Here is a 19,974-nt window from a genome sequence, read left to right on the forward strand (position 1 = left end):
CCATTTGCCCAAGCTCTGTACCTCACTGTGCCAGCGAAGAGTAAAGTGTCTGGCTAGGAAATCCCTTTGCTGCACCCGTTCTCCTTGCCCCCCTGAAAGGGTTAACCGAACACACCACACGACCCCAGGCAGGTGGCCTCTGGGGGGACGTGTCTAAGTGGCTAGGGTCCGGATGGCCAGACTTCCCACGCCCCCCCCCCCCCCCACTCGCCTGCCCCTCCCTCCCGCACATCCTGGAAGGCGACGGATGCTGCAGCCTTCCTTGTCCAGGGATGGAGGCTGGAGCTGAGCCGAGGCCCCTGAGCCGAGCTGTGGCCAGTCTGCAGAGAAGGGCGGAGGCCAGTGCCCCCCACGCCTTGGCTCAGGCCCAGTGATGGTGGACTAGTGCAGCCGCTGTCCCAGGCCAGCTCCTGCCTCGCTCGCCCTGCAGACACGTGCCCTGGGGAGAGGAGGGGTGCTGGCTGGTCTCCCCCGCAGGAACGGTGCCAGGCTGGTGGCTGGTGGCCCTGGCACTGTTGCTGATGGAAGCCAGGGCAAAGCTCATGCGAGGAGTGGGGCAGGTGGAGCAGCTGGCTCTGCTTTCGCCTCCTGGGGCAGGGCTGGGCCCGGGGTCTGCGAGCTCCTGAGTGGGGGAGGATGGGGCCACAAGCAGCCATTTGCTGCGAGGGAGAGAGGGCCGGCAGGGCTGCTTCCCGCAGACAGAGTCCCGTGGGCTGGGGCCTGTGGGGGACAGGGGTTGAGGCCCCACAGCTCCCCCCGTCCCAGCACTGGGCCCGGCCAGAGCCCAGGTCCATGCAGAGGGGCACGTGGAGGCTGCACCGAGCCCGGGGCTCACAGGCTGGTGGGTGCAAACCCCTCCCCCCTCACAGGGTGTGATGGGGTCAGTCCAGGCGGAGCAGTGAGGGGGGGGATGGTAAGTGTCCCCCGCACCAGCACACACAGCTCGGGGCTGAGTGCGAGGTTCACTCCCTGTTCCAAATGCTCCCTGACGCCAGGGTCTCTGCCCGCAGAGTGAGGGGATGGGGGTTTGCAGCACCAGGGATCCAGGTTCGAGTCTCAGCAGCCCGTGTGACTCAGGCCCAGTCACATATGACCAGGGTTCCTAGCTGCCAGCACGGCCCCGAGGTGCTGGGCCCCGGGGCCTCCGGCCTGGACTGTGGAGAACCTGGGATGCAGGAAAGATGCGGGGGTGGAGGGCTGGGGGGTTAAGTATGAGAGCTGGTGGGGACACTGGTTGGGCTCTGGGGGGTGGGGGGGAATTGCTGGGTGTTAGAGCCAGGGCTGGGGCAGGCCCGTCTCCTGTACTGGGCGATGCACAAAGCGCTGCCTTTGCAAAGTTTTCCTCAGGGCCCTGCCCCCAGCTCCCACCGTCCCCAGGGAGCCAGGTTTAACCCGCTACCCCCTCCCCCCCGTCCCAGCTTGCGGGAGGGGGCTGCCACGGGCTGCTCTGGGGAGCGCTGACCGCCAGGCTCCTCCAAACTATTTCCTGTTGCTGCAGCGTTAATGCTAAACAGACCTTTCTCTCCCATTTCCCAGCCAAAGTGCAGCCGGCTCCTGCCGCCGTCGCACAGCCCCAGATCCCGCATCAGCCAGGCGGCCCCGTGCCCCCCAGCGCCCCTCGGCCCGGTGAGTACCAATCCCACCAACAGCCGCCTGCTCGGTCTCCCTTTCGGTCGCTCCTACTCGGGCCTCAGTCCTTTGCAAAGGGAGGGGGGGGGGGTTGAAAGGGGATGGGGGGGGGGGCCTTCCTGCCCGGGGGGGGGGGGGGGGGGGGGGGAGCATGGCTCCCAATGGGTCAGAGCTGGGGCCAGGTGACTCACCAGCCCAGGGGATGGCCCCCTCTATCCTGCCCCCGGCCACTCACCCACAGCACCACGGGCCCCCATCTTCTGTCTGCGTCCGTCTGCACACGCACTCCCTCCCTGGGCAGAGGCAGGGCAGCGGGAAGGCCTGGATATGCCCTCGTCCCATGCTCCGTGCCCTGGGCCATGATACGGGGCTCTTCCCACTCTGAGAAGGTGTCACATTTGGGGGTACTCCTGTGCACTGCCCACACCATGCCTGGCCGGCTGGATTCCCCAGCCTGACACCCCCTCCTATGGCCCGCAGCCCCACAGCCCCCAGGGCAATGGGGGTGCAAGAAACAGGCCCTTCCTTGGGCCGTGGCAAGGAGAAGAGCCAGAATTCCCCAAAGATGTCGGTGCCCAGGCAGCCTGGTTGCCCCCGAATGCTGCCTGCTTCGCTTTTCGCCGCCTGGTATCAAAGGGCACGGGGGGAGGCTGGTGCCAGCTCTAGGGGGGCCGAGGGCAGGTCTCACCTCTGCCCTGGCACTGCTCCCAGCGTGGTTCCCCCTTACCACAGACCGTCTAGCCCCCTGTGCCCCGTATCAGCCTTTCTGAGCAGGTGCCTGGCCCAGCTCCCCCTGCCCTGCTGTCCTTTCTGCATTGCACACCCTGACTCAGTGTTAATCATTAACCAGGCGCTGCTCCTCCCTGGTGGGGCCCCTGCGGCAGGCCCGTGCTGGGCTTGGCCTGGGTGCACAAGAGTGTGGGCTTTGGGGAGTCCTGCAGCAGGATGGGCTCCCAATCTAGGGAACCCCTTGCTGCTGCTGGGATCGAACTAGACTTCACGTCCCACCCCAGGGGCATCGAATGTGTCAGGGACCCAGGTTGGGGTTTCCAAAAGCACCTCGGTCCCCTTGGAGCACCCATTGCAAGGGCATGCAAAGTGCAAGCCTCAATCACCTCGGCTGCTGGGACCCCTCCAAGGGGCTCACTGCCTCACCGAGCTCCTGGGGGGCCAGAGGCAGGTTCCGCATTGCGGGTCGGGGTTCCCTGGGGGCTCTCGGAGCCCTGGCAATGCCAGGGCTGTTGTGCGTTTGGAGGGGCCCGGCTGCCTGCGGGAAGCGCTAGGAATGGCCTGTCCAGGGACAATTCTGCTGATGTGTCACATATTTGCTGCATTTCTTTCCTCATTCCTCCCTGTGTAGAGTCGTTTCTGGGAAATCGGCTCACCCCTGCCAGGGCCCGAGTGCAGGGAGAGTCGCGGGAGCTCTGGGGGCGTCTCCTACCCACGCTCCTTCCATTCCACCCCGACTCTTTCCCCCACGCGTCAGACCGCACCAGTTCTCAGTGCAAAACCTCGTCCTGGCCACAGACTGGCCTGAGGCTTCAGAGGATGGCGAGGGTTACGTGTGACTGTGGGCCATGCCTGGGGCGGCGGGGGGGGGGGCATGTTGGGGAGATTGGGCTGTGCCTGGGGCCCTATGTTGGGGTGACTCTGCTCCGTGCCTGGGGCCCTGTGTTGGGTGCGTTTGGGCCGTGTCTGGGGCCCCGTGTTGGGGTGACTGGACCGTGTTTGAGCGACGTTCCAAGGGAGCCTGAGGATGGAAATTGAGCAAATATCTCAGCCTGGCCTGAGCATTTCTTTGAGGTTTTTAGGCTCGTTGACCCCCAAAGTAGAAGTGAATTGGGCAGTGCTGGGCCCCAGGGGTCCCCTGTGCTCCCCAACACAGGGCCGGGGATTAGCTCGTCCCTGCTGTGACTCCCCCACTTCGGAAAGGCCCTGGGGATCCAGGGGGCAGTCTGAGGAGCAGAGGGACAGTTCATAGGGGCCCAGCGCCCCCTTTTCCCATTGCCTTTAAATCTCCCTCCTGCGGAGCTTCCTGCCGAGGGGAGGGGGAGGGGACGGCCAGGGGAGGGGCAGGTTTGCCCTCCCCCCCACTCTCCGACAGCGACTTTTCCTGTGAGCACTGCAGCTTGGACTCTAACAATTATTGCCTGTGCTCACATCTGGAAGGAAGTGAGCGGCTCTTTCCACTGGGCGCCTGCACCGGGGGGGGGGGCTGGCCGCCAGCTCCTGTCCCGCCCCAGCTGCAGAGGGCCCCAGGAGCTCCAGAACGGGGCTGCTCCCAAGCCTGCGGACGGACATGGGGGGAGCCGGGAGGCCCCTGCTGTGAAGGTGGCAGCACAAGGGGTAAGCTGGTGCCTGCGAGGCGCGCCCCTCCTTTCCGTGGCATAGCGCAGCAGGGGGTGAGGGGCCGGTGTGGGGTTGGGTTGGGGGCAAGACTGTCACGGTCCCATGCACTTCAGCATTAACCCTTGCCCGCTCCTTGGGTGAAGCGACACTGGTCAGCTTTTGCCAGGGCTGGGCAGCCGGGCTCTGTCAGCCAGAGGCCCGCGCCCTCGGCCGCCGTCTGTGCCTGGCTCTCTGGCTGCTGGTGGTGGCGGCTGGTCGCTCCGCGGGGTGCTGTGTGCAACGCCGATCGGGCAGCATGCTGCTCTTGCTGCCTCAGTACCCCCCAGGGATCTGGCCTCTGGCTGAGTGACCCTGTGGCTCTGTTGTGGGCACCTGGACCACCCTTCCCCCTCCTCCGGGGGCCCTAGAGCTGGGCAGTGCATGGGGCTGTGCTCCTGGAGCCTGCACGAACCGGGCGTCTCCCTCAAATCCGCCGGCCATGTCCCCCCGGGGTTCCCATGAGCAGCCAGGGGCCAGGCCAGCGCCACTCCCAGGTGTAATCCTTGCTCCCGGGCGCAGGAAGGGGCTGTACGGCGGGGTGGGACCCAGGCAAACCAGGGCCATTACTTCACCCCACAAAGCCACCGCTGGCCTGTCCGGGGAGGAAGCCAAAGTTGGCAAGTCTCATGAGGTAAATATGCCTTTCAAAAACAAGCCCAGGCCGCCCCAGAACAAGCAGCTCGGGAAGAGGTGACTTGAGTCCATCCCCCTGCCCTCCCCGGCCACCCCCGGGCTCCTGGTTCCACTTCCCCCCTCCCTCTGCCCTCGCCCCCCAGGTTCCCAACCCCCGGCTTGCTCCTCTCTCTGCTCCCCCCACCCAGGAGTGCTAAGTAAACACATGGCCTGCAGATAAAGCGCTATGGTTTTAATTTAAAAGGCGAGGTGTGTGGTGGGGAGAAGTAAACTGGCCCCTTCTCGTTGTACTTAGAAACCCGCCAAAGGCACTAATCAGAGTTTCCCACAGATTAGGGTCCTTTGAAACAAATGGTTATGAAAGGACTAAACTTCCCATGGTCTGGAGCCTTCCTCTGCCCCCGCCCCTCCCAGCTGCTCAGGCACAAGAAAGTTGTCAGGGCAGCATCAACCACATGCCCGGCTCTTTAGAAGGGCAATAAGACCCGGTCGCTGCCCCAAAGAGTTGACAGTAGGTAGGCACCATACCAGGGAGGGAGATGGAACGAAGGCAATAGGAAGCCACATACCTGAACTGCAAAGTAAGGGGCAGTGTCTGGTTAGTTCCCTAATTTGAAGCGTGTGGTGGGAGGGAGGACAGAGGGCTGGCGGGAAGATCAGTTTGAAGGATGCATCCGAAGAAGAGGGGTTTTTACCCATGCACACTTATGCCCAAATAAATCTGTTAGTCTTTAAGGTACCACCAGACTCCTTATTGAGTTTGAAGGAAGACATGCAGGTTAAAGGCAGGCCTGGAGGAGAGAGTGGGTACATGGCAGCTTGGTGCTGAGAGGGGGATCATCCAAAGCGCATGGAGGAAGTGTCAGTTCTCCCACTCCCGGGCTCTTGATTCCCTCAGGCCCAGGGCTGGGGGAGCAGGGGGCTGTGGGTAAAGATTGAGAGGTTGGAGCAGAGGGGTGGGGGAGAATCCAGGGCTGCGACAGCTCGGGGGGCTGGAGATCAGAACTGAGGGGCCATCCACAGAGCTGGGGAGCCTCGGAGCGGGGTCAGGCTGGCAGAGGGGCATGGGCTGGTTCCCTCCCTGCCGCTCTGTGCCTGACTCCAGCCCATGTTCCGAGCCCTTTAATTGCTCAAGCGCTAAATTCATCCCAAACGTTCAGGGGAAAGAATAGAGGCGTTTCTGTGCCCGGCTGCAGCTCCAGAGCCCCCAGCCAAGAGCATGTGGTCAGGAGCCCGGCGTCTGCAGATTTACTGCCATTCCACACATTGTTGGGATCATCCTATTTACTCAGCGCAAGCCAGAAACTGTCTGGGGCAGATCTGGGCAGGGGAACAGCGGTGGCGGGGCTGAGGCCAGGGATGTAGGCAGCAGACGGCCATGCGGTGTTATTTCATGGCTGGGGGATGGGCAGCTGGCACCCAGAGCTCGGTGCATTGAAAAACGCAGCCCGATGCTCTTTGAAGCTAAGCAGGCCTGCAGCTGGCTGGGGAGGCCCAGAAGGAACATCTGGGCAGCTGTGATTCACTAGTTAGCGGGGTACCCTCCTGCGACACGGTCATAGCACAGGGAGATAGCTGTGCTCTCACCCCTGAGGTGGCGGCATGGCGGTCTCTGCCGAGCTGTGTAACCTGCTCTGGGAGCCCTCGGGACGCCCGGCGCTGGACGAGTGCCGGCGTGGGGCATCGCCAGCGCTGCCTTCCTGCCACAGGAGTGACCCTCTCCGTTGTCCTGGGGGATGCTGGGAAGGGAAGACTATTGACTGGGTTGTTTGGCTCTGCTCCCCTTCTGCTCTCCCTCTGCTCAGCTCTCAGCACAGGCCCCTCCAGCCGGGTGAGGGCAGGTCAGCCCCTGCGGACGGCCCATCGCTCCCCGGCATCTCCGCTGAGAGGCCAGCAAGGGCTGCAGTCAGGGCCAGCTGTGGTGGGGGAGTTGCCTGATTTCCACTGCTGTTCTCCCCCAGTCTGCTAGTGGCTGCGGTGAGATAGCCCATCACATGAGGAGGGCAGGGGAATGAAAGCTCCAGCAGGAGTGGGACCTCCTGAGCCAGGCTCCTCTGAGCTGTGACACACATCGTCAAGGGAGGACAGCAGTGCTCCCTCATAGCGGGCAGCCGGCCTAGCCCTGTGGCCCCAGCCAGTGCCCTGGCCACTGCCTGGTGTCTAGGGCCAGGTGGCGAACAAGGGAGGAGCCCGGGTTTGCTCCCGTACCTGATAGCAGCAGCAGGGTGGGATCCCACAGGGGCATGGGACCCTGTGCCCCCAGCCCGCTTCCTGCCCTGGGCACTAATGGCACCATGCGCTGCAGGAAGAGATGTTGGCAGGGCTCTGACCTGGGAATGAGAGAGGCCACAGCTGAGTGTGAGAGGGGTCCCTGTGCACCAGCCTGGGGGAACACGCCCGCTGCCTGCACGCAGAGAGCGCAATCCCCAGTTGCCATAGGCTCCATGCCCAGCTTGCCCAGGTCTGCTGAAAGCCTGAAAATCCAGCCCTGTCGGCAGAGAGGTGGCTGCATCGGACTCTGCAAAGCACGACCAGGCCCCTGCCCCAAAGAGCCGACAGCAGGACCCGGAGCCCCTGGAGAACGGCAGTGCCCTAAGGCCTGGATTCTCCACCATGTCCACTCGGGGGCAGCTGGGAGCAGGTTAGGGCGACCTTGCACCACTACAGGCTGGGCAGTAGCAGAGCGTGGCTCTGCTGTACCCCTCTGGCCCCTGCTGCAGGGCTGATGGGGGCAGTGGAACCAGTCCCCGCCCCACAGCCGTAGCCTGCAGGAGGAACTGGCTCACCCCGTGGGACCCCGGGCCTAGTCGAGGATTAGCTTTGTGCAGCTGGGGGAGCGACGGGTCACTCCTGCTCCAGGAGCTGCTCTGCCCGGCACACGGCCCTGACACTGAGCGGGCGATGTCTGACGTGGTCTACAATGTCCTGGCACCGAGGCTGCCCTGGGCTAGGTCCTCCCTGCTCTTGGCCAGAGACGCCCCCGGCTCCTCCGTGCCCAGCTCCGTCTCCTGGTAGCAGGCTCGGAGCGCCATGTGCAAACAATTCATGCCATGAGCGGGCCCTGGGCTGTCATGACAACAGCATGTCCTCTCCGTCCCTGTGGGGGGATCGTCCCCAGACACCGCCCGGCCGAGTGGGGCGAGAGCTCGCTCCCTGCGGCACAGTCAAGAGCCGGGTGCAGCAGGCCAGGGAGGAGTTGGGCACAGCGGCGTCGGGTCATGCACCGGACAGGCCACGACGGGCTGGGCCCTAGTTGGGGGCGTGGGGGGTGGGGAGGCTGCAGCACATCTGCCAGAACAGGAATCTAAGAGGAGTGGAGCTGGACGGTCTAGAGTGGGGGGTGTCTGGGCCTCCTGGGTCCTATCCCCGGCTCTGGGAGGGGAGTGGGGCCTAGTGATTAGAGTGGGGGGGCGGGGCTGGGAGTCAGAACTCCTGGGTCCTATCCCCAGCTCTAGGAGGGGAGTGGGGTCTAGTGGTTAGAGTGGGGGTGGGGGGCTGGAAGTCAGAACTCCTGCGTCCTATGCCCGGCTCTGGGAGGGGAGTGGGGTCTAGTGGTTAGAGTGGGGGGGCGGGGCTGGGAGTCAGAACTCCTGGGTTCTATCGCCGGCTCTGAGGGTGGAGTGGTGTCGAGCCGTGAGAGCAGATGGGGCTGGGAGCCAGGCCTCCTCAGTTCCGTTTCTGCCATTGACTTTGGTCATATCACCGTTGTGCTTTGTGCCTCACTGTCCCCTGTGTGACCTGGGAGGGTCACTCGCCTGTCCCCGGGCTAGGGCGAAGGGGATGTTTGCAGGCTCCGTACACTGGCATGGAGCCGATCCCTATCCTTGCGAAGCCCTTCTTAGGTGAGCATGTCACGGAGTGTTTTCCTCGCATAGCCACCCCCCAGAGGGGCTGCCCAGGCTGGGTGCTGTCCTTTCACATCCTGGAGCTGAGCTCAGATCCTGCCTGGACACTCCCAGGTCTGGGGGCGCTGGGCTGGAGCCATCGCTGCGTGGGGCACACACCCAGAGGGACATTCCTTTCATCCTCCCGTTTCCCGAACTGGGGGTGTGCCCGTTAGCCGCCTCCTCCGTCAGGGTGGTAGGCCTAGAGATGATGGGCCCTGGGGGCTGGAATATGCTCTCACTGGGCTGGGGGGTGGGGGATTGCTGGGGGTCTGGAGTGCTTCCCCTGGGGAAGGGGTGCACCGAGAGGTGCCTCGGATGGGAACCTGGGCCCTACGCAGTAGCTGTCTCTGGCCTCTGGGCAGCCTCCGATGGTGGCAAAGGCAGCTGCTGGGGCTCCCTCTGGGCTTTCCCCTCCCTCTGGAGTCAGAGGCCCGGCAGCCTCTGGGCTCAGTGTCTGCTCTGGATTTCCAGCCCCGCCCGCTGGCTCCCTGTCCAGCTGCAATGGGTTTGGCTTCGGTGCCTGCCTCTTCCTTGACACCAGCTGCCCTTCGGGGCCTGTGGGCAGGGGCGGGAACGGCAGGACGGTGCCATCAGGGTCACGCATGGAGCCAGGTGCTTCCACTCCAAACCCGCCCCTGGGAGGTGGCTCTGCTGCTGACGGCCGAGCCCAGCGGCTCAGACGAGATGGCAGGGACCCAGGCGAGCCAGGGAGCTCCTGCGCTCACTGGGGCCCTGGCTTCCCACGTCCCCCATATGCTCCCGGCTTGTCGGTGTGTCCTGCCGCCTCGCTGCTCCCCAGCCGGCACTGTCCCTCGCACCAGGGGCCGGGCTCTGGTGGGGCTGTGCCGGGGGCACTGTCTGCAGGGGGCCTGGATTCCGGGGGGAGGGGAAGCGCTGCCCTGAGCACCCTGGCCCCTGCCTGGTTGCGGGGGCCCCCGTTCGCGGCACAGCGGCCTGGCTAATCCCCCTGCCAGCGGGCGGCTCCAGATGCCTGGTGTGCAGCTGCACGGACATAATGGGCAGCTCAGCCCCTCCCCCCAGGCAATAAAAACGTGGGCAGCTCCGAAATCCACAGCAGCTCCTCCAGCAGGGCCTGGCATCCCGAGCCGGTAAGGACTCCCCCCACGCCCGCGCCTCCCCCCCCCCCCCCCATGTCTGTGTGCACCAAGGAGCCACATGGGCACCCGACGCCTCCAGCTATTGGGGCCTTTGGGTGCCGGCCGTGGTGGGCTGGCTAAGTCGCCCTGGTAATCTTTGATTACCCCCATGCTGGGCAGAATCCCTCCCGCTCCCCACCCACCTCTGCGCAAAGGCCACCAACCATCCCCACGCCTGCCTGCCCTGCTGCTGCCCGTCCTAGGAAACTAGGCCAGCCAGTGGCCTGAGCACAAAGCAGGGAGCTGCTAGGGTTCCATTTCCGGGCTCTACGATCGCGCTAGTCACTTTCCCCTTCCGTGCCTCGGTTTCCCCATTGTTGGCCCAGGGCTCAGGGAAGGCCCTGGGCAGCTGTGTGAGGGTTATTTAGTGTCCCAGGATAGCGCTGGTTACACTCCTCTCTTGGGCAGTGGCCCCCTGGCACGACCTATCGGGAGGGGCCTGCACCCAGAGCCCTGGGCAGCGTCGTGGGGAAAGGCATCCCTGACGGTGTCTGCTGGGAAGAGCTGGGGTGACTGTCACGGGCTGGTTCTGGTGGTGCTTAGTCCCACAGCACCTGTGAGCGAACCCTGGGGCCGGCTCAGCCCCTGCTGGGCACTGCCTTCTTGTGTTCCCTGGGGCTGGGGGTTGTGGGGCTGCAGGCTCCATTTGAAACCCAAGAGAGAAATGCAAGGCCCCCCCCTCGAGCAACCAGCTGCAGAGGGCAGTGGGCTGGGTTCAGGGAGCCAGCACCCGGCTAAGGGGTGGGCAGCAGCCGTGCCAACTACAGCCCTGCGTGGCAGCTCTCAGCCCCAGGCTGGGACATGACCCGAACTCCTGCGGTGTGTGGCATCATGTTAAAAACCCAGAAATTCCCCCCCCCCCCCGGGGGGGGGGGGGGCGGCTGTTCGCTAGGCTCTAAAATGCAGCAGTGAGCTGGTGCCTGGCGTGGCCTGGCGCATACACGCCAATAGCTCTGGCTTGGCAGGGCACGACTGGCGCAAGGCACCCCTGAACCGGGACGGCCACCTGCCTCCCGTGAGGAGCGATCGCAGGACCCCCGAGGGCACCATGCTGCTGGCATTACAGTACCTGGCCCTCGCAGGGGGGCCAATTAAGCCAGTGCCGGCGGCCGGCCTCACCAGGCCCAGACCTTGGGTGGATCTGCCCCTCGGAAACAGCCATGGCCCTCCCCAGCCAGCAGCAGGGAGGGCTGGGGGGCTGGAGCAGGGGCAGAGGAGCGGTGCGTGGGCAGCCCCATTTCAAGCCCCCGTCTCCTAGGTGCTGCGAGCACGTCACCCTTCGGCCTGGCGAGAGCCCCAGTGTGGCCACCATGGAGACACGCAAGCGGGAGATGGATCTGCTGAGCAACAGCATGGCCGCCTACGCCCACATCCGAGGTGGGTGTCCGGGGCGGGGGGGGGGATGTGCTGACCACTTGCGCACTGGTTGCTCCTGGGGTGGATGGGAGGGGGGAGCAGGGCAGGTGTTTAGCCCCCCCCTCCCTGCTCCCTCCTAACCCTAACCCTAAGTTTGGGCAGCTGCACAGGGCCATGGGAGCCCTGGGAACTCCGGGCTTGGCAGGCACCAACCGCCCAGGGAGAGCCCACTGGCTGGCTGCCCTCTGGCTGGGCATGGGTGCCCAGCATGACAGGTCCTGTCTCTCAAGCCCCTCCCCTTTGTTTCCGTGCCAGACAATCCTGAGAGTTTTGGCCTCTATTTTGTCCTGGGCGTCTGCTTCGGCCTGGTGTTAACCCTCTGCTTGCTGGTGATCCGCATCTCCTGCCGGCCGCACACCCGCAGCCTCCCTGCCAAGCCCAGGAGGAGCCTCCGGGACGTCAGCGAGGAAGACGAGGAGGAGGAGGAGGACACGGTTGACAACATGGCGACGGAGTCCCCGCTGCCCATCACCGAGATCCCCCTGGAGAACCACAGCCCGGCCGATGGCACCTTGACTGTCAACGTCTTTGCCTCGGCGGAGGAGCTTGAGCGGGCCCAGCGGCTGGAGGAACGGGAGCGCATCATCCGGGAGATCTGGCGCAACGGCCAGCCGGACATCCTGGGCACGGGCACCGTGGGCAGAGTGCACTACTACTGACTGCGGGCACGGGGCCTGGCTGCCCAGATCCCTGAGCTCGACTGTGATGGCAGCCCCCCGGCCACGTGGGGCCCTGGTAGGCGGACCCCCTGCACGCGCTGCTCTTGGGCACCCTTTCCGGGAGTGCCTGTGAGTCTGGAGATGTTCCCCAGCCCTTTGCACAGCCCCTGGGCACTGTGTCTGTGTGCGAGCTGGGCGGGGCTTGGCCCCCTGAAATGCCCCGTTAGCTGGCGCCAGCTGCGCGTGGTGTTTGTTACTGGCGGAGCCAGGCTCTGCCGAGCACCAGGCTCCTCAAGGCGCTGCTCTCGTTAACTGACTGCGCAGGGCCCCGCTAACGGCGCAGGAAGCGTCGCTCTCACCGCTGGTGATGGGGAGCCCCCCCCTTTCCTGCAGGAGCTCCCTGCCCCCACCTGATCAGGGACACGGCGCAGGTCCTGCCAGGCTGGCTTCCCGCCCTCAGCGAACCAAGTGCATGGGACGGCAGCAAGGAGAGAACTGAGTGCCCAGGAAGCCCAGCCCCTGGAAGGGTCCTGCTGGGGCATGGATGGACTGGGGCTCATGGACGGACACTCCCAGAACTGGCCACCATGGGTGGCTTCGTCCCTTCCTCTGAAACACCTGGTACTGGATGGTGTTGGAGGGACAATGCCAGGCTAATGGGTCCCCCCAGTCCAGCCCCCACGTAGTGCAGAGTGCTAGGTAAGGTCGAGCTTAAAGGCTAGGGGCAGCGCGATAGTTATCGGTCTGTTAGCAGTAGTTCCTGGGGTGCTCGTGTCACAGTGTGTGGGGGAGTCAGGGCCCTGCACCCCCCCACTTCCTGCGATTCACCGTGACTCTTAGCCAGCCAGTAAAAGAGGTGGTTTATTAGATGACAGGAACAGAGCTTGTAGGTACAGAGAACAGGACCCCTCAGTCAGGGCCATCTTGGGGTGTGGGGAGCCCAGACCCACGTTCTGGGCCTCGCCCAATCTCCCCAGCCATCTCCACACTGACACTCCCTGCAGCCAGCTCACCCCCGGCTCCTCCTCCAGCCTTTGTCCAGTTTCCCGGGCAGGGAACTGCCAACCCCCTCCTGGGCTCAGGTTACGGAGGGCAGTCACCAGCCTTTATGTGCTGGCCCTCAAGTATCATCCCCCAGTGAAGTCACCCCCTTATTTCCCATCCCCATCTCGTATTAATGCAGACAGTAAACTAGTAAAACTCCCATGCAGCATTCCCAGGTTAATCCTCCCTGCTGCATCCCAGCTCGGTTCAGCTGCCCAGCCATGCCCACGGCTCCGGAGGCCGGCATGGGGATGGGCTGCCCGTTGGCTGTGCAGTGACTGGCTTTGCATTCCTGCACGAGCGGGTGGCGCTGCAGGTGGCCTAGGGCAGCATGGTCCTGCAGAGCCAGTCCGAAGGGTTCTGTGCCCATGGGGGCAGTCCCAGCCCTTGCAGGAGAAGGGAACCCTGCTGACCACCATGGGCGTGTGGCTGGATCCCTTTCCTAGCACTGACAGGTGCCTGCTAGTCCCATGCACATGTCTGGCCCAGCAGTCCAGCCCCCTGCCAACCCCTCAGGCCGGCAAGCCCCAGAGCTCGTGGTGCTGAGCCGCCAAGCCCCCCAGGGCACCAGCCATCCTCTTGGCCACTGGCTGCGGGTGTGAAAGGAGCCAGGCGCCCGGCAGCTGCAGGGAGGGTGAGGTTGAGCTGCTGCTGGTGCGGACTGTGTCTTGCTCCGGTACTATAGGAGGGAGGGACATGGGCAGGGGTTTGGGCCCAGGACCGTGACTCTTACACTCTGGGGACCCTGTCTGGGCTAGGCCCTGCCAATGCAGCTGGGCTTTCTTGGGCCAGTGACAGGGGGGTGGGGGCTGCTGGAGACAGAGAGCGAGACCCCCCCCACACTTCACCCCCAGGGATCCTCTCCATGGCCTGTGTCTCCCCTCCACCCGAGGGGCAAGGGCCAGGGCGTGGTGTTGCTCTTGGACACTGGGGTGGTACCGTGCAGCGCAGGGACATTGCTGCACCTTGAGCAGTTGGTACGATTCCCTCTGCCCACCCCGTAGCCACTCCCTGGGGAGCTCCGGGAAGGGAAGTCGCGGCAGCGCTGCCCCCACCCGCTCCAGGTTGGAGCCTGGCCCCAAACCAGCCCATTGGCTGCTCAGCACGGTGGGTGAGGTCGGTTACTGGTGCTTCCCCGGGCAGCACCGCCACAGCACCCTGGTCTGACTGGGAGGCCCACACTGCCATTGCAGCCAGCCTGCCCCCAGGAGCCTGTTCCCAGAGCGGGGGGGGGGTTTGCAAAGGACGTTAATTGTGGCAATACAGTCAGAGCATTTGGCCATCTCTGCCCAGGCCAGGGGCACTGGGGCTTGTGCCCAGGAGCGTGGGGGAGCCCCACAGCAGCATGCAGTGCCTGGCTCCACCAAAGGACGGTCTGGCCAGTGCGGGGCCCTTCTCTGGAGTGGCCCCAGGGCAGTGTGGGTAGCACAACATAGGCAGAGCTCACGACTACCAGGTCAGAGCACTCTGGCCCTGAAATGTGCTTTTATAAACAGCATGGACCCTTCCTCAAAGCAGCGTGGTCTCTTGCGGCATCTAGGGCTAGCCCGCTTCCGGCCCCTGGCTGTTCTCCTCAAGGCAGCGCCCCAGCCCGGAGCTCAGCTCTGCCCGCTGGGAGCAGCCTGGTCCTCTGAGTACACCAGAAGAGAGCAGGGAGCCCTGCGCTCCAGAGACAGGTTCCAGCCCCCCCCAGGATTCACCCAGCACAGAGTCAATGCAGGGCAGCACCCAGGCCTGCGTGGGCTGGGAATGGGAGGGGAGAGAGACCTGGCTGATGGTGAAGTGGAACCCAGCACAGCCACTGCCCTGCAACAGCAGCCAGGCAGGCAGGGCTGGCACTGAGCAGGGCCAAGGGGGCAGGCCTGAGGGCCCACCCCCAACATTTTGGCACCTGAGGCAGGGAGCTCAAGTGACGCCCCCTTCCCCCTCGCTTGGGCCAAAACTTTGAAAGGTCTCACTTCTGGGTCCTAGTGGTGCCCCCACATACACACACCGTCTGGCACCTGAGGCGGCCACCTCAGTTCTCCTCATGGTAAGGCCAGCCCTGGCAGGCCGCCATCTTTGCCCCTGCACCCCAGCTGCTGTGCAGCTTGGGTCACCCCCCCCCCCCCGCATCTCAGTTTCCCTGGCTGCAAGAACCCCTTTGAGCAGCCACGAGGGCAGTAGGTGCAAGGAGCAGTGAGGGTCCAGGCATTAGAGCCTGTGCCCCTGGCAGGCAGATGCCCCAGGGCACCTAGGAGCCCCAACCCAGCAGCTGCACCTGCCCCCCCCCCCACCTTGGTCCTGAGCCCAAGCCTCCCCCGCCCCTTGTGGGAGCTGCTGTCTAGAGAAGCCTTCCCAGGCTCCTTCCCCTCCCCTGGCCCCAGCATTCCTGCTAAAATTAGTTGCTGTCCCTTTCCGGCAGCATCTGACTTGCCCCATCACTCACTCGCTGCTTCCTGGATTGGGGGGAGGGGGGGGGCGGCGCGGCGGCTGCCGGTTCTGGGCTGGCTGCCAGCAGGATAGCCCAGCGCACTGCGGTTAGCCCAGCCAGCCACAAGCCAGGGCTAGGGGGGCGCTCCCAGCTCGCTGGGGTTTGGGCTGCTTTCAAAGTCCATGGCAAGCTACGTCCCCTCCCCAGCCTCCTGCACCAGGGGCTGCCCTCCACTCTGCGCCCCAGCCCGCACTGCTGTTCGTTCAGTGCCCTGTGTAAACACGCCCCTTGGCCCCCCTTGGCCAGCGTGAAGGACCCCCTGTGCTCCTCACTTCCAGCCGCTGGCACTGATCCCACGGCAGCCCAGAGCCACCTGCCCACGCTGGTGCAGCGCCACATGGCACCCCGGGGCCGAGCACTCAGCCTGCTGGCTCCCGGGCAGCGAAGGGCCTGGCCCAGCCCAGCCTTAGGCGGGTCGAACAGCAGGAGCTGCGCTGAGCCCGGGCCAGCCCAGAGCTGCCCCTGCCAGGCCGTGGCTTTGCTGGACTGACCTGGGGCACCCTGCCTTTGTGTGTGTGGGAGAAGAGCGAGACCTTCCCCTGCCTGAGACCACAGCCCCCCTCCGCCCCAGCCCAATGTATAAAAATAGCTCATTCCCACCAGGGCCTGGCCCCCCTGCCGCCAGCTGTAACAGGACCCAGATGTTTTCCAGATGTGCCCTCCTAGCCCCAAGGCGAGCAGGCTGCCAAGAATGCAGAGAGACTTGTGTCGACCTGCACCGAGCTGATAAACAAGGGCAGGATGCCAGGTGGGCCCCCCTGGGAGTGAGGCCTCTGGGGGGCAGGGGGGCCAGGCTGACACCGCGGAGGAGATGGTCTGACAAGCCAGGATCCAGTAAGCAGCTTCCTGGGGAGGCTGCAGTGGGAAGGAGGGCGGTAGAAGGGATGCCTGGAAGGGGGAGGGGACAGGAGCCCAGAGCCAGCCAGCTGCCCTCCCATGCCAGCCTGGGGCAGCGGTGCATGGTGCCCCTTGGCTTGGCCTTGCCCCACTGGACTGAGAAATACAGCGCGTGGAGCTAACCTGACCTGCTGATCGGCAGCGAGCTCCTGGCTTTCAGTCTGACCCCTCTCCCCAGCCCTTTGCCTATGGCTGGACTGCTCCAACTCATCGGGTCAGGGACCGGCTCTCCCCTCAAGTCTGTACAGCGCCTTGCACGTCACAGATGCTGTCGACACTACAGCAGCCAGGCAGCAGCTAAGATTTGTATAAAAATAGTTTATTAACATTTTACACATATTTATAAAATAGTTTTTAAAACCTCAGGCTGTCGGCAGTGGGACAGCGGCTCCTGGGGGCGAAGGACATTCACAGCTGTTCCAGCCCCACCCCCATGTCAGACAAGCAGAGCAGAAGCGAACCGGTGGGCACGGCAGGAAGCGGCTCTCAGAGCGAGGGAGAAACGCCCAGTTCTCAGGATTAAAAGGGCATAGGAAGAACCAGAGGGGTCGGCCAGGGCTCCTGATGGGAAGGGGGCTGGCAGAGAGCCGGGTCACTCGACCGAGCATTGGGGTCTGTAATGTTTGAACACATGCTCACTAACACAACTAGATTCTAGTGCAGACAGGACACATGCAGTGGCGCCAACTTGTGGGGGACCCTGTGGACACGTGGGTCCAGCCTGCACGAGTTATCCCAGGTTAACTAGGATGAGGATTCCCGCACCCACGCCTGGCCCAGGGACAGCTTAGCCAACACATCTGAGTGCCCTAGTGCGGACAGGGCAGGATGTAACGCGTTAGCTGGGGGGAGGGAGCTCACTCCACAGGGCCAGCTGAGCAGGACAATGCAGATAGCTGTCTGCACTAGGGCGAAGCTGTTCCAAAGTCTGTCATCCTGGTCTAGTCAGAGCCCGGGGTCAGGTGACCCCAGGGCTGACGCGCAGCACAGGGCTGGGATTTTTGTCCGGGAGGGGTCAGCATCAGCAGCCCCCCGGGAGATTTTAGGGCTAGGGTCACAGATGGGCTTTGAGAGTTGTGCTGGGCTAAAAGATGGCTCCACACACACACACACACACACACACACACACACAGGCCAAGGCTGGGACAGGTCAGGGCAGAAGAGGAGAGCCAGGAGCTCAGGACCAATCTCCAGAGAGGGACAGATGCTGCTGGGACATGGGGCGGCCTCTCCCGGGGCAGGGGGACGGAGGGGCCTCCTTTGATCTATAGGCAGGACATTTGGAGCTGAGCAGGTGACGGGGCTCGGGGGGTGATGACTGCCCAAATCCAGGCAGCAGCCAGCACCCCCTGGCGAGACCAGGCCTGTGCGCTGCCAGCATTCACACTCTGGTCCTGCTAGGGCATTGCTAACTCCCCTGGCAGCCCCTAGGTGCCCCATGCTGCCCATCACAAAACCAGTATCCCCCAGAGGGTCAGCCCAGCGGGCCCCACAGCAGGCCAAGGGCTGAGCCCCACCACAGCGCTCAGGGGGCCGCATGGCCCAGAGCCCCTCACAGTGCTTCCCCCGAGGGAGGGCCCAGTGAGCAGACGCAGCAGGAGAGGAGCTGGAGGGGCTCTGGGCCTTCTCCCCACTCCCCGTGGCAGGGAGCTGGCCTCGGGGTGAACAGACACCAAGAGGAATCAACGGCCAGTGATTCTCTTGCAAGTTTAACAGCCCCAGCAGAGTTTGCAGAGCGAGGCATCTGCACAGTGGACGTCACAGCGTGGCCGGCAGTACCTCCAGTTCACTGCCCGGCCCAGCCACTCCTGCTCCCTCGAGGGCAGGCATCTGCTTCATGCTCTCGATTTCCACCTGCAAAGGAGAGATGAGTGGGAGCAAAGGGAACCAGGGCAAACTCCAGCCCCTCTCCCTGCACTGCCTAGGCAGAGCGCCTGCCCGTCTCTCAGAACGGGCACCCCCGAGCACTTGGTGGAGAGCAGCCAGGCACCCAGGCCCCAGGTTACCGATGGGAAAGCGCAGGAGGAGACAGGGTCACCGCGACCAAGAGTCACTTCAGCCAGTGCCCATCCATGTGGCATCCGGGCACCACACAACGAACACTCAGTTACCCCCCCCCCCCCCCCCCGCTCAGCTGTTAATCCTTCTAGATCCAACTCCAAGCGCCAGCTCCCGCTCTGACCCACACCCCGCCCCATGGGTGGAGGCCTGGGGGATTTCACTGACAGACATGCTGCTATCACAGAATACCCTGCAGCAGCAGCATGGGAGTTGGGGTTCAGGGGGGTAGCACCCCGATGACAAGCCTTGGGTTTGTGAGATCCCAGTGAGGGAGGGGAGGGGCTGGGGCAAACCCCCCCCCCCCCTGAATTTCCCATGCAGCACCGCATCCCCAGCGGCTCTCACCTGCAGCACCATACGCTTGGCCTGCTCCTCCTTGATTGCCATCTTGAGCTCCTCCATGTCCTTCCTGCAAAGGGCAGTGCACAGAGCTGGCTCTCCGGGGATCCGGGGGCTGGGGCTCAGGGCCAGAACCTCGGCCAGCTCCAAGAAGTCACCCCAGGAGCACCCAGCTCTGCAGGCCGCTGCTTCTCATGCAGGGCCTCCCATGAAGTTCAGCGCCAAACCTCGATCTCCCCAAGGCCAGGGGATTGCGTACAAACAGGGCAGGCACTCAGACCTCATTCCCCCTCCAGCCACGGCACCCTGGGCCGATTCACTGCTCTACCGGCTCACACAGACATGACCGGCCCGTGCTGCTCCGAGACGCTGGCCACAGGGCTCTCGGACAGGGCTGGCACCAGGCCTGCCCTGCCCAGGGGTCACCGGCCCTGGATGGGACACTGCCCACCAGGGTTGACGTGCACACGGGCTGGCAGGCCGGGCCAGGGCTGAGGCTGCTGTAGGCAGTTGCCCCCAAACCCAGCCCAGGAGAGAGGCAGCTCCAAGCACGGCTAGGAAGCAGAGTCTTGCACTGTCCCCTGGGGATGGGGAACGCTGCATGCAGCGGGCGACTCGGGGTGCTCTGGCTGGCCGTCTCAGCCACTAGGGTCAGTCCCTGCCAGGGCTCCAACAACCCCCAGCTCCCCCACCCCCAGCCCCACTCACTGGTGCTGCACCCTCATCAGGTCCATCAGGATGCGCAGGGACCGGAGCTCGGCCACCAGTTCCTCCAGGGACAGCTTCTCCTGCGCCTTGGGGGGGTCGCCCAAGCTCTCCAGGGGCTGCAGTTCCCTGGCCTGGACGCTGCTCTTGGCTGGGAGCAGAGGCACCTTCACGTCCTGCAGGAGCAGAACCGATGGGAAACACTCCCAGCAGGGGCAGGGAAAGCCAGTCACTTTGCAACGAGGGAGTCCCACAGCTGGGCCCCCCCCCCAAGCAGTCCCAGAGCTACGGGCACCGGGCGGGCATTCCCCTAGGAAGAGCACCTCAGGGAACGCAGCAGGTCTCCAGCACCCATCTCCCCACTGGTGCTACCTGGCCCCCTCAGCTCACAGGCCAAGTGGGTGCTCCTTGCCAGGCAGAGCCAGACAAGTGCAAACCTTTGCCAGGTGCAGAGCTGGCCCCGGCGCTGCCCATGCTGCAGCTTCTCCCCAACTCTCGGAGCACCAGCCCACGTGCCGGCTCCCCAGACGGGAGGGGAGGGGCCGGCATGGGGTCAGCTCCCCTGACCTGAGCGCAGCACCAGGGAAATGGCCCCCGCCCTGGCTGCCCAACACACACGCTCCCGTCCCTGCCATGACTCCACATAGGCATAACCCTTGGAGAGTCCATGCAGTTGAGGCGGCTGC

At 64.4% G+C, this 19,974-nt stretch overlaps 2 protein-coding genes across 3 annotated transcripts in view; one reads left to right on the forward strand and one right to left on the reverse strand.

Annotated features, from left to right (window-relative positions):
- The first annotated feature begins 1,474 nt into the window (after positions 1-1,474).
- Positions 1,475-14,320, forward strand: EVA1B (eva-1 homolog B). Of its 2 annotated transcripts, none has more exons than XM_034754131.1 (3): positions 1,475-1,626; positions 10,953-11,071; positions 11,366-14,320. In XM_034754131.1, the coding sequence occupies exons 2-3, from the start codon at positions 11,005-11,007 to the stop codon at positions 11,767-11,769; spliced, it is 471 nt and encodes a 156-aa protein (XP_034610022.1). In that variant the 5' UTR covers positions 1,475-1,626; positions 10,953-11,004; the 3' UTR covers positions 11,770-14,320. The 2 variants fall into 2 exon arrangements, with proteins under 2 accessions (XP_034610022.1, XP_034610023.1); XM_034754132.1 differs by lacking the exon at positions 1,475-1,626 and adding an exon at positions 3,252-3,975.
- A 2,482-nt stretch (positions 14,321-16,802) lies between these two features.
- SH3D21 (SH3 domain containing 21) overlaps positions 16,803-19,974 on the reverse strand; it is a 19,485-nt gene continuing 16,313 nt past the window's right edge. The window contains exons 15-17 of the mRNA XM_034754314.1: positions 19,292-19,464; positions 18,590-18,653; positions 16,803-18,037 (exon numbers count right to left, since the gene is read on the reverse strand). Of these exons, the coding sequence (XP_034610205.1) occupies positions 17,942-18,037; positions 18,590-18,653; positions 19,292-19,464 (333 nt within the window). The 3' untranslated portion in view covers positions 16,803-17,941. The remainder of the gene's footprint in view (positions 18,038-18,589; positions 18,654-19,291; positions 19,465-19,974) is intronic.

Source organism: Trachemys scripta, chromosome 20 (genome assembly GCF_013100865.1).
Source record: "Trachemys scripta elegans isolate TJP31775 chromosome 20, CAS_Tse_1.0, whole genome shotgun sequence".
NCBI classification, from domain to species: domain Eukaryota; kingdom Metazoa; phylum Chordata; order Testudines; family Emydidae; genus Trachemys; species Trachemys scripta.